This window comes from Somniosus microcephalus, chromosome 3 (genome assembly GCF_052327205.1).
Source record: "Somniosus microcephalus isolate GS21.2 chromosome 3, FLI_Smic_1.0, whole genome shotgun sequence".
Taxonomy (NCBI): Eukaryota; Metazoa; Chordata; class Chondrichthyes; order Squaliformes; family Somniosidae; genus Somniosus; species Somniosus microcephalus.
Genome location: NC_140989.1, coordinates 93,526,391 through 93,539,695, shown reverse-complemented (window position 1 = coordinate 93,539,695; position 13,305 = coordinate 93,526,391). Strand labels below are relative to the sequence as shown.

The following is a 13,305-nucleotide window of genomic DNA, read 5'->3' as shown; positions in this document are numbered from 1 at the left end:
GGACTGCTGGTCCAAAGACAAAATATGCAGACGATGCAGGAAGATTGGACACATTGCACGAGTTTGTAGGTCTGGGAAGAAGACCAGCGACAACAAAAAGGCTACTAAGGAACCGTACAAGAAAGTACAAAAGATGACGGACAGTAGTTCCGAAGACCAGATGAGCGATAGTGAATCCGAGAACAGGAGATTAAGCTGTCTCAAACTTCACAATGTAATCGCAAAAGAGGATCACCGAACCATTTGGGTCACCCTCACGATAGCAGGGTCCCAAGTTAAAATGGAATTGGATACAGGATCAGCGCTAACCGTCATGAATCGACGAGACTATGAGCGGCTATTTTCACACATACCCTTGAGAGAGACATCCATCGTCTTGACGACGTATACGGGGCAAAAAGTATACCCCAGAGGAAAAATAAGGGTGCCTGTCGAATACAATGGCAAGAAAATACGGAAATTGTATCTCTACATACTGCCAAATGGTGGACCACCGTTATTGGGACGGGAATGGATCAGGAAGATAAACTTAGATTGGCATTCCATTCATGCAATGACGGTGGACGGTAAAAAAGATGAAGACGTCACTCCTGGACGATTGTCAACAATCTTAGCTAACGCCAAAGAGGTATTTCAACAAGAACTGGGCACGCTTAAAGGCGTAACCGCCTCGTTAAAAATAGAAGAGAATGCAGTTCCCAAGTTTTTCAAAGCGAGACCGGTACCATATGCAATTCGTCCAGCCGTCGAGGCAGAGCTGGAGAATCTGGAGAAGGCGGGCGTGTTGTCTAAGGGCAACTGGAGCGAGTGGGCGACACCCATCGTTCCTGTCATGAAGAAAACGTTAAGCAATAAGTCCGGAGAGCCAAGGAAGATTCGCATCTGTGGGGATTTCAAGGTGACGGTGAACCCTGTCCTTCACACAGTACAATATCCTCTTCCAAGGATAGAAGACATCTTCGCCTCACTGTCTGGAGGGAAGCGTTTTACAAAAATTGACCTAGCACAAGCATATTTGCAGATGGAGGTTGAAGAGTCCTCTAGAAAGTATCTCACGATAAACACTCACAAAGGTCTTTACCAGTATCATCGATTGGTATTCGGAGTAGCATCGGCTCCGGCGATATGGCAAAGAGCGATGGAACAAGTCCTGCAAGGGATTCCGGGGACTCAGTGTTACTTGGACGACATCCTTGTAACAGGTGAAGATGACAGTGAACACCTTAACAACCTAGAACAGGTGCTCACTAGACTACGGGAACATGGGCTGCGAGCCAACCACCCCAAGTGCGAATTTTTTAAGAAACAGATATCGTATTGTGGCCACGTGATTGATGAAGAGGGGTTACATAAGTCCCCTGACAAAATTGAAGCGGTTGTTAAGGCCCCAGCGCCTGAAAATGTGTCGCAACTGAGGTCATTCCTCGGGTTGGTGAATTACTATAAGTTTTTGCCGAATTTGTCGACAATTCTGCATCCACTGAATGCCCTGCTACGAACGGGGGTAGCATGGAAATGGAGCGATGATTGTAAACGTGCTTTTCAGAAGAGTAAGGACTTAATCACTTCGAAGGAAGTATTGGCTCACTACAACCCAGCACTGCCAATCAGGCTGGCGTGCGATGCGTCTCCCTACGGCATTGGGGCGGTACTGTCACATAAATTCCTTGATGGTTTGGAGAGGCCGATAGCTTTTGCGTCACGCTCGTTAACTTCTGCCGAGCGTAACTACGCCCAGATTGACAGAGAGGCCCTCAGCCTAGTGTGGGGGGTGAAGAAGTTCAATCACTATCTGCACGGTCAAAAATTTACTCTACTAACCGATCATCAACCTCTTGTCTCCATTTTCAACCCTCAGAAGGGCGTACCGATAATGACAGCACAATGGCTGCAGAGATGGTCCCTTTTCCTAGGGGCACACCAATATGACATCGAGTACAAAGGAACTAAACAGCATGGAAATGCTGATGGATTGTCACGTCTACCGTTGCCGACGGTGGAAGAAGAAGACCTTGCAGTGGATCCAATGGAGTTATTCCACTCGACCATAGTCGAATGTCTCCCTGTGACGAATGCAAACATAGAAAAGGAAACACGGAATGACCCGACACTATCACGGGTCTATGATTTAACGGTGAAGGGATGGCCAGCACATGGCGAACCACTGCTGCCAGCATTCTCGCCGAGAAGAGAACAGCTGTCAGTGTGCAGAGGAACCTTGATGTGTGGATCCAGAGTAGTAATTCCACCTAAGTTGACGGATAGAGTGCTCAATGAGCTTCATGAGGGTCATCTGGGTGGGGTAAAAATGAAGAGCTTAGCCAGAGCGTTTGTGTGGTGGCCGGGAATCGATAGAGAAATCGAAGAGATGACCAAGAGCTGTGCAGGATGCCAGAAGGTCCAAAACGCCCCACCACAAGCTCCTCTGCATCCATGGGAGTGGCCCTCATCTCCATGGCAAAGGGTGCACATTGATTTTGCTGGTCCCTTCATGGACTCGATGTTTTTAATTGCGGTGGATGCACATTCAAAGTGGCCAGAGGTAATAAAAATGTCCTCAACCACCACGGAAAAAACTATCACAGTTTTACGAACCATATTCGCCAGGAATGGGCTGCCTGAACAGATTTGCTCTGACAATGGACCACAGTTTGTGTCTGAAGAGTTCCGGAGGTTCTTAAAGAACAATGGTGTTAAGCATTACACATCTGCCCCATATCATCCAGCCACTAATGGATTGGCCGAGAGGTTTGTCCAAACATTCAAGAAGGCTATCAAGGCAATGTGTAATGAAGATATACCCCTACAACACAAGGTGGACAACTTCTTGTTTGCCTACCGGAATGCGACACATGCGGTTACCAACCAAACTCCAGCCATGATGTTCTTCAATCAAAGACTACGATGCCGCTTGGATTTGGTTAAGCCAAACGTCCGAAGAGATGTGGAGAACAGGCAGTTTCAGAATATGAATGAAAGGCCGACCAGGAGTTTTAAGATAGGTCAACCAGTTTTGGCCCGGGACTACCGCACTGAGAAATGGCAGCCAGGAACGATTTGTACACGACAAGGACCTCTCATGTATACCGTGGACGTTGGGGAGAGCACTGTAAGACACCATGCTGACCAGATTCTAGAGTCACTGGAAAACGTCAACTCCACACCACGATCTGATACACCTGGTAATGAAATCGACGTTCCAATTGCAGCTACCGCAGAACCGGTAATATTGGAAGCAGATGAAACAAACAACATTGATTCCGACTCAACATTGCCAGAAGAACCTGATACTCCAAAGAGGCGTTATCCAGACAGAATCAGGAAGCCTCCTCAAAGACTGAACTTATAATTGCTTAAACTTAACCAATGTATCTAGCAACAGTAATTGTGATTGTAATTCGTTATCATTAGTTGTTAAATGAATGTTATGTACTGTTTATCTAAAAGGGGAGGAATTGTTGTGTATGTACCTTTAAGAGAATAACTGGTCTCAGACTGCAGTACCGGCAGTGACCACCCTGTATAAAAGGCGCTAGAGAGCCTCTGTTGGTTAGATTCGTTTATGCCTTTCACCAGTCAACATCTCTTTGTTTCTCTCCTGCTAGTCCGTGTCTCAATCATTCACGGACTTAACACATGGGGTTGGGGGTAACATACTAGCATGGGTTGAGGATTGGTTAACGACAGAAAACAGAGAGAAGGAATAAACGGGTCATTTTCGAATTGGCAGGCTGTAACTAGTGGGATACCGCAAGGATCAGTGCTTGGGCCTCAGCTATTCACAATCTACATCAATGATTTGGATGAGGAGACCAAATGTAATATATCCAAGTTTGCTGATGATACAAAGCTGGGTGGGAATGTAAGTTGTGAGGAGGATGCAAGGAGGCTTCAAGGGGATATAGACAGGCTAAGTGAGTGGGCAAGAGCATGGCAAATGGAATATAATGTGGAGAAATGTGAAGTTATCCACTTTGGTAGGGAAAATAGAAAAGCAGAGTAGCTTTTAAATGGTGAGAGGTTGGGAAATGTTGGTGTTCAGAGGAACCTGGGTGTCCTTGTACACAAATCACTGAAAGTTAACATGCAGGTACAGCAAGCAATTAGGAAAGCAAATGGTATGTTGGCCTTTATTACAAAAGGATTTGAGTATAAGAGTAAAGACGTCTTACTGCAATTATATAGGGCCCTGGTGAGACCACACCTGGAGTATTGTGTATAGTTTTGGTCTCCTTACCTAAGGAAGGATATGCTTGCCATAGAGGGAGTGCAACGAAGGTTCACCAGACTGGTTCCTGGGATGGGGAGATTGTGTAGACTAGGCCTATAATCCTAGAGTTTAGAAGAATGAGAGGCGATCTCATTGAAACATACAAAATTCTTACAGGGCTTGACAGGGTAGATGTAGGGAGGATGTTTCGCTGGCTGGGGAGTTTAGAACCAGGGGTCACATTCTCAGAATAAGGGGTTGGCCATTTAGGACTGAGATGAGAAGAAATTTCTTCACTCAGAGGGTGGTGAATCTTTGGAATTCTCTACCCCAGAGGGCTGTGGAGGCTCAGTCGTTGAGTATATTCAAGACAGAGATCGATAGATTGTTGAATATTAAGGGAATCTAGGGCTATAGGGACAGTGCAGGAAAGTGGAGATGAGGTAGAAGATCAGCCATGATTTTATTGAATGGCGGAGCAGGCTCGAAGGGCCAAATGGCCTACTCCTGCTCCTATTTCTTATGCTCTTATGTACCCCATCAATTTCAGGCGGGTGCCTTTGCCGCCTGCTCAAAAGAGGAGTTTAAAATCAGAATTGGCGAAAGCAGGTGGGAAATCGGTGGGTAAGTCACCCGGGGCATTTTAACTGCCCACTCACCTGGTTTCCATCAAGTGGGAAGGGTCAAAATCCTAACATTTTGAGACCCTTACTGTTATTGCCTGGTAGGGGTCTTGTTTTAACTCGTTATGATATTATTATAAATGTTAGATTCAGCTTAAAAAGGGTTAATTACTTGATACACACAAGCCATTTAGAATGTTGTGGTAAACCACTGTTGTTAGTATTGTTGTTCACCACTGTTGTTAGTACTGTTGTTCACTGTTAGTACTGTTGTTCACTCTTGCATATTGTTGTACTTGTCTGTGCATGCCTCAGCTGACTCCGCCCCTGGTTCCACCCTCATGGCTGGGTATAAAGGTCGCTGCTCGGCAGCCTCTGGCCCTTTTGGATACCAGGCAACCACAAGAGGCATGCTCTGTTCTTTGGTAATAAAAGCCTCTTTATTACTTTCTCAATCTCCAGTCTTTTGTAGCAATTGATAGTGCATCAAATGTCGATTAGTATAGTTCCTGATGGGGTACACCAGACAAGCAAGGCAGTTTACTTTTGCATGCTACATTAGGCTTCAGGCAATGAGGTTCATTAAGATCTGGTCTTAGGTCTTTCCTGATAATATGATAGAATGAGTTTTCATTCATTGTGCCCAAAAGGGACTCGGCTGAAAAAGGCATAGAGGTGTTGCAAGCATCCACATTAAAGGGGTGGCACTTCATTCAACATGGTAGCTGTGATTGTCAACTCAGCAGGCCAACACTTGACAGACAGAGTTGAGGGAGAGGGTCAGAGAACTGTTTTTGTTTCTTGCACTCGCACTGGAGAGTGAGTGAGGGTCAGTCTGTAAGAGGAAGTATGACTAGTTATTAGGGACAACTAGCTGATAAGTGAGTTCAGCTTAGAATAGTAGCAAAATCACATTTTTATTATTTTTAAATGGTAAAAGAGCAATAAGAAATAGATCAGCATGAATCTGTAATATGTTCATCTATTCTATGTAAAATAAACCAATTTGTTGGTTAACAATTGACCTCATCTCACTAGAGTCTTTTCAATCTGTCTTCCATAAAGATAGGAGAACATGTGGCAGTAGGTGTGAGATCACAGTATCTAATGCAAATATTAATAGGTCTCTGTTAAGATCCCTTGGTCCTGCTACCATTTAACAAGAATTTGGACAGTAAAAGTTCAGATTGTAGGAGGTGCAAGGTCTGCTTATGGAATTGACCAGTGACGCTGAACATAACAATTACTGGTATAATGCTGACTAACTATTGGAATACATTCGCAGAAATTGCACAGCATGTCATTCTTTCAGGAACACTGCATGAAAGAAGGCATAGCAGGGTGGTCAACAGCCAGTGTGCCCTGATTGGTCAGAACGGCCTGGATGCCATCAAGCATTTCTGCAGGCCCTGACTTGGGGTTCTGTCTTCTTAGGGTCTGGCTCAGCAGAAAGGCAAATGCAGAGTTATGCCAACTGCTCCAAGGACACCAGTGGCTACCAAGCAGCATAGGACTGACATATGTAGTATCAGTAATCGTCAGTTGTGGCCTAAATCTTTGTTGCACTTCATCATAAGCAAGATGGAATGCTAACTTCTGGGAAGTATTGTGGATTGGCATAGAGGGCCACCATTCTCAACCATTTCATGCAACACTGCCTCAACTTCAGCAGTCAAACTGAGAATTGGGTGCTAGGTTGCTTTGTTACTTGTCTGCAGAATATTGCCTGCACCTAGGGTTCCCTTTCTCTTAAATTTTGTCTGTCTTTTTTTAGTCCCTATCCCTTGCCAAAGGCTGCTAATTTCAAAGGTTGAAATTTTTCTGAGGCTCTTCAAAGACTTTATGAATTTTTGTCCCCCTATTGTGACATTCATCTTTAATTATCCCCTTTAACTTTAACCTACACGTAAATATATTCTCCTATCACTACTCTGCTCTTTAGATTCATCCAATTTTATAGCTAGAATTATTCTAGTGAGTTGACAGAGGAAAATTAGTTGCGTACAGCCCATTTCCAATTCAGTCTATTTAAAACCCATAGACAAGAGCCATTCTGATGTAAATTACGCCAGAAGACTGTCCCTTGAATGGGAGATTTACTATATTTGAAAAATTCAGGCAAATCAGGCACCTGCTGGGTAAACAGGTTCTCTGTTGAAATCACCATGGCTACTGGGCACAGATTCTGCAAAATTATTTTCATGGCAGTCCACACTGGTGGAAGCAATTGAAAATCTGGACAAGGCTGACTTTCAGATATTGCTTATACAATATTTGGCAGAAAGGGGAATGTTCAAGATGGTTGCACATGATGCAAAAGCTGTTAAAGGGATAGTGTCTACAAATATCTTTTTTGCTCCATGGAAAGATTTGTATGTCGAACAAGAATATACATTAAAAAAATAACCATACCCTGCAAATCCTACTTTTATAAAATTGGGAAGGAAAAGCTGTTAAGACTATTGTGGATACTAATACTATATATTAAGGAATAATGTTAATTATACCTAGTAAGTTTTTATTTTACATAGACTGTGACTTATAAAATGAAATACATACATTTTATGCAGAAGTCTGTCATAAAAGGAAGAACCTTGTTTATATGCCTACAGTACCATTGTATCATTAAGGTTTAATACAGTTATTATTTTATTCTACAATTGTTCAAACTAGTGCTGTGAGTTTTCTATGCCAAATACAGATGTACATTTTTAGGAAATTCAGCAATAAGAGTAGGAAAAAAAAAAATTAAAGCCAAAGAGTAACAAAAACTCTTGTAATCAATGTAATCAGCATTGCCAATAAAAGTGTATTTTCAAAGCAATCGGATCAATAATGTACCTTTCTTCTGTTGAGACTTCTTTTGGCTGCAGATGTGGTTTTGTGCCCGACATCTCCCTGATACTAACTGCATAGATCTTGGTTGTGTAATCGATGGATTTCTCTCTTGCAACATCACTATCATACCCTAGAAAAATATAGAAATAATGTTGTTTTCATTGCAATAGGATCTTGAAAATACTTTTCTTCCTTTTTATATTCAAATAATATTTTTAAAGATCCAATTGCTGTTGCATTTTAATATTATCAACCATCCAGTGTTATATACTGAAACCATAGTTCTGACTGCAAGTATTGGTTGTGTGCGACAAAAAAAATTGACATTGAAAATAATCAGGATCGACTAAGACCTGGAGTGTGGTCATATTCATGTGTTACGTTGAATAATTTCTTTAAGTTCCTCATTCTCGCCACACCCCTTGGTTTTCTCGTATTTCTGGGAGGTTTTTTGTGTCTTCCTCCGTGAAGACAGAAACAAAGAGGCCGATTTTCCCGCAGCTGCGGGGAATTGTCGGGTTCCCCGAATGTCGGGTTCCGACACGAATCTAAATGGGTCTGCCAGCTGGACGCAATTTTCCCTCAATTGGCCAATTAATTTCCAGCGTGTGGGCACCCTTGCTAATTGTAAATTTCCAGTCAGAAAGCCCCACAGTATGATGTCATCATTCGTGGTGCTTTTAAAGTCTCCAGCAAGCTTTTCAACCTCTGCAGGCTTCCCAACCAGTCGTACAGAATGGCAGGGGAGCTTGCACCAGCTGCTGCCAGTGGCAGAGGCCAAGCTGCCGCCAAATTTGATGAGACGTCACTGCAGACATTGGTGGATGGGGGTAGGGCCCACAGGGAGGTCCTCTTCCCTAGCTCAGGGAGGAAGAGGCCTCCCAAAGAGACCAGGGCTGCATGGATGGAGGTGACTGCAGAGGTGAACTCTCAGGGAGTTACGCGATGGACCTGGATGCAGTGCAGGAAGCGCTTCCATGACCTTCACCGTACAGGAAAAGTAAGTATGAAGTTTCCATCACCCTCAACCTGATCCCCATTGCCTTTCCCCAACAGCACTCAGCTTCAGCAATCTCTTCCTCCACATCCCACTTCACAGTCACATCCATGCACCCATACCCATTCCCTATCTCTCTATGCTCACCTTCACATAACTATTCCACCATGCAGCCCTCACACTGCCTCTCACTCTGATGCTTGGAACACAACTGACAACACATAGGGAGGGCCCTTGGTCTTGCAGCCTCACACCATCTTTGTCTCCTTCTAAGTATCACATAAACCTAAAATCTGTACTACCGAAATTCCACCAGAATGTTTCCTGCCCCACAAGAGGGGAGAACACACTGGATCAAGTAAACATGAGCATTGTAGATGCTTATAAGGCCATTCCCTGCCCCCACCTTTGGAAGTCTGACCACCTCTCCCTGTTTCTAGCCCCGGCATACAAACCGCTCATCAAAAGAGTGAGAACATCAGTGAGATCAGTGAAAGTATGGCCAGAGGGGGCAGTCTCTGAGCTTCAGGATTGCTTCGAACGCACTGATTGGGGCATGTTTGCCCATAATGACATCGAGGAATACGCATCCACAGTGCTATTCTACATTAACAGTTGCGTCGAGGTCGTCATGACCCATAAAAATATCAGGACATACCCCAACCAGAAACCCTGGATGAACGGAGAGGTCCGCTCGCTGTTGAAAGCACGCGATGCAGCATTTAAATCTGGCGACGCGGCGGCTTACAGTGCAGCTAGGACCAACCTAAAAAAGGGTATCAGGACTGCCAAAAGGAAACAGACACTGCGGATAGAGGATCATTTCCACAACAACTCGGACCCCCGGCGCATGTGGCAAGGTATCCAGTCCATCACTGACTACAAGAGCAAAAACACCAGCCCCCCAGTTAGCGATGCCTCCCTTCCGGAGGAGCTTAACAACTTCTACGCTCGCTTCGACAGGGACAACAGGGAGCCGGCTACCAAAGCCTTGCCACCCCCGGAAGACCAGGTGCTCACTTTGTCGACCTCCGACGTAAGGGGTGTTCTATGCGGAGTGAACACACGAAAGGCTGCTGGACCGGATAGCATCCCTGGACGGGTACTCAAGGAATGTGCTGATCAGCTGGCTGATGTCTTCACCGCCATCTTCAATCTGTCTTTGGCCCAGGCAGTAGTCCCTACATGCTTCAAGACCGCTACCATTATTCCTGTGCCAAAGCAAACGGCTGTGACGTGCCTGAACGACTATCGACCTGTCGCACTCACACCCATCATAATGAAGTGTTTCGAGAGACTGGTCCTGGCTCACATCAAAGCCAGTGTTCCCGCCTCTCTTGACCAACACCAGTTTGCCTATCGTGCAAACAGATCAACGAAGGATGCAATCACAACTGCTCTACACTCTGCACTGAATCACTTAGACGGTAAAGAGACCTACATCAGAATGCTGTTCATAGACTACAGCTCAGCATTCAACACTATCGTCCCCAACAAGCTGGCCACCAAACTCCACACTCTTGGCCTGAACACTTCCCTCTGCAACTGGACCCTGGACTTCCTAACAAACAGACCCCAGTCTGTCAAATTAGGTAACCACACCTCCACCCCCCTGACCCTGAACACGGGGGCCCCACAAGGATGTGTGCTGAGCCCCCTCCTCTACTCCCTCTTCACCCACGACTGTGTGGCTGTTCATGGTTCCAACACCATCATCAAGTTTGCGGATGATACCACGGTAGTAGGCCAGATCACCAACAACGATGAGTCAGCCAACAGGGAGGAGGTCCAGCATCTCGTGAAGTGGTGCGCCGATAACAACCTGGCCCTTAACATCAAGAAAACCAAAGAAATCATTGTGGACTTCAGGAAGTCTAAAGGCGGAAGTCACACCCCCATCCACATCCATGGGGCTGTGGTGGAAAGGGTGGACAGCTTTAAGTTCCTCGGAGTCCACATCACGGAAGACCTCTCCTGGTCCCTCAATACCTCCTCTCTGGTGAAGAAGGCCCAGCAGCGCCTATATTTCCTAAGGAGGCTGAAGGGATGTAACCTGTCACCCCTGATCCTCTCTAACTTTTACCGCTGCACAATAGAGAGCATCCTGGCGAACTGTATCACAGTATGGTATGGCAGCTGTAGCTACTATGACCGGAAAGCCCTGCAGCGGGTAGTCAAAACTGCCCAACGCATTACCGGCACCCGGCTACCGACCATAGAGCACATATACCAGAAACGCTGTTTACGGAGGCCACGGACCATCATCAAAGACCCTACCCACCCCAGCCACAGTCTGTTCGCCCTCCTGCCATCTGGGAGACGCTACAGATGCATTCGCACCCGAACGACCAGATTTAGGAACAGCTTCTTTCCCAGGGCTGTCATCCTACTGAACTCCACAAATAAACTCTAAAGCCTGCACATCTGCCAATGCACTTTATTATGGTTATGTTTATGTTAATGTATTACAAGCCAAATGAATGTTGAATGTTTAAATGTCTTAATCTAAATGTACACTCTCGGGAGCCGCAAGCCTACATTTTGTTGTACTGCACTTGTGCACTAACAATGACAATAAAGTTGATTATGATTATGATTATGATTATGAAGTATCTATGCTATGCAATCTCTGCACTCTCACTCAAACTCCACTTGTCTCCCTCATTGCAGGAAAAGAGAGCTCACAACAACAGAGAGCAAGCCAGGACTGGAGGAGGCCCACCCTCAATCGCGCACCTGACCCCCTGGGAGGAAGCAGTGATGGAGATTGTCGGGGCTGACGTGGCTCCGTAAGCTGGGGAAGGAGAGACAGGAGCAAGCCCGCAAGCTGGTGACAGAATAGTTTTCCATCTCTCTCATTGACATAGCATGAGTCGCTATAACGATCCTGAAGCTACATCATTTGGACTTATGAACATCTGCAAAATCCAATGTGCATCTAACCTTGGCATCACATCTCTAACTCTTTCCTTTACTCCCCCACAGGACCATCCAAAGCCCCCGTCCCCACTGCGGAGGAGGAAGAGGCTGAGCAGCCAGACGCCTCAGAGGAAGCTCCAACCTCTGAGGGCGCAGCGTCAGCAGAATTCAGCGCACCCAGCACCAGCGCAGACACTCACACCTCGGTGGGGCCTTCGCAAGATAGAGTAGTGTTGTCACCTGGTGTATCACAGCTCACAAGTGAGCATCAGCAGATGGTGGAGACAGAGACAGCAGTGGAGAGTCCTCGTCGGAGGGCGCAGGCCTCTGCCAGCTCAGCTCAGCTGCATGTCGACCCTATGCCTCTGGGTCCATCCGTAAGAGAGGAGGTGATGGATCTCCATGCACAGATGCAGGAGTCTCTGGCAGGTTATGTCTCCAAGGTCGCTGCGAGTGTGGAGCGAATGGAGGAGTCCATGGCGAGCATGAGCAGAGCCTTATTGGAGTCAATGGCGCATGAAAGCATCACCACGGAAAGGATGGCTACCTCCATGGTAAGGCTGGCTGCAGCCGAGAAGAGGAGGGCTGCGGCCGAGGAGAGGAGGGCTGCGGCCGAGGAGAGGAGGGCTGCGGCCGAGGAGAGGAGGGTTGCAGCCGAGGAGAGGAGGGCTGCGGCCGAGGAGAGGAGGGCTGCGGCCATGGAGGAGCTTAGTCGCCAGGGTATCGAAAACATGGTGAGTGCTCAGAATAGAATGACATCTCTTGAGGAGCGATGGGCATCTATTGAGCACCGAAACCAGACCTTCATGGCAGGCGCTCTGAGCAGGACTTCCAGTGCAGATACGGGTCCCCACGGCTCCCCTGATGTGCAGCAAGGTGCTCTCCAGCCACTTACAGGCACTGGGGGGGGGAGCTGACCCATGAGAGGGAGGTTGTTGGCACACCTCAAGGAAGTGGGGGCTCCTCTCCATGCGCTGACACTTCCATGCCACTTCAGAGCCCTCGGTCAGAGACCCGCCGGAGTCCACACCCAAGTGAGATAGGAGTCTCAACCCCTGCACAGCCTCAGGAGCAGCAAACTGCTGGCGAGCCCTCACAGGCTCGCCACCCTAGAGGACGCCCGCCAAAGGTGTCGAGACAGGAGCAGCAGGGAAGTGAGCAAGGGGCCTCCACATCTGCTGAAGCCACAGGGGTACCACTACGTAGGAGCACGCGTAAGAGAAAAATAAAGCACCACTAATCACAAGGGTAGTCACTTGGGTGAAAAGTCTTGTATATAGTTTTAATGCCATCAGTTTCTTGTACATAAAAAATCTGGTGGCAACTGCTGCAGTTGTGGCGTCTGTCATTTGGCAAATGGGGATTTCACACTGAGGCTTTAGGATTACTTGCAGATGTCAGCAAGCTGGTCCAATAGGTAGAAATGTGCAGGGATGGGCCACTGTCCATGGTCAGTTAAGAAGCAGCGAGGCTACAGTGTTTGAGGTACCAGGCTACGCAAATCTGGCCAGGATGAGTGCGTTCCTTGCATTCCGCCCAGCAATGTTCTCGCGCACTGGTGCCGCTGGTTGACGGGCCTCTGCAGGATGCTCGTTTCCATCCTCCTCCTCCTCCTCAGCATCATCCTCATCCGAGGCGGCTCTGTGAGGAGCCTCTTGGTCCTGCGGAATCGGCAAGTCACGGCGCTGTGCCATGTTGTGAAGCACACAGCATACCAC

The 13,305-nt window shown here is 46.9% G+C and overlaps 1 protein-coding gene across 8 annotated transcripts in view; it reads right to left on the bottom strand.

Annotated features, from left to right (window-relative positions):
• eml6 (EMAP like 6) overlaps window positions 1-13,305 on the bottom strand; it is an 844,856-nt gene that overhangs the window by 196,734 nt on the left and 634,817 nt on the right. For all 8 annotated transcript variants that reach the window (XM_085981352.1, XM_085981349.1, XM_085981353.1 and 5 more), the window contains one exon: window positions 7,675-7,801. In XM_085981352.1, the coding sequence (XP_085837478.1) occupies window positions 7,675-7,801 (127 nt within the window). The remainder of the gene's footprint in view (window positions 1-7,674; window positions 7,802-13,305) is intronic.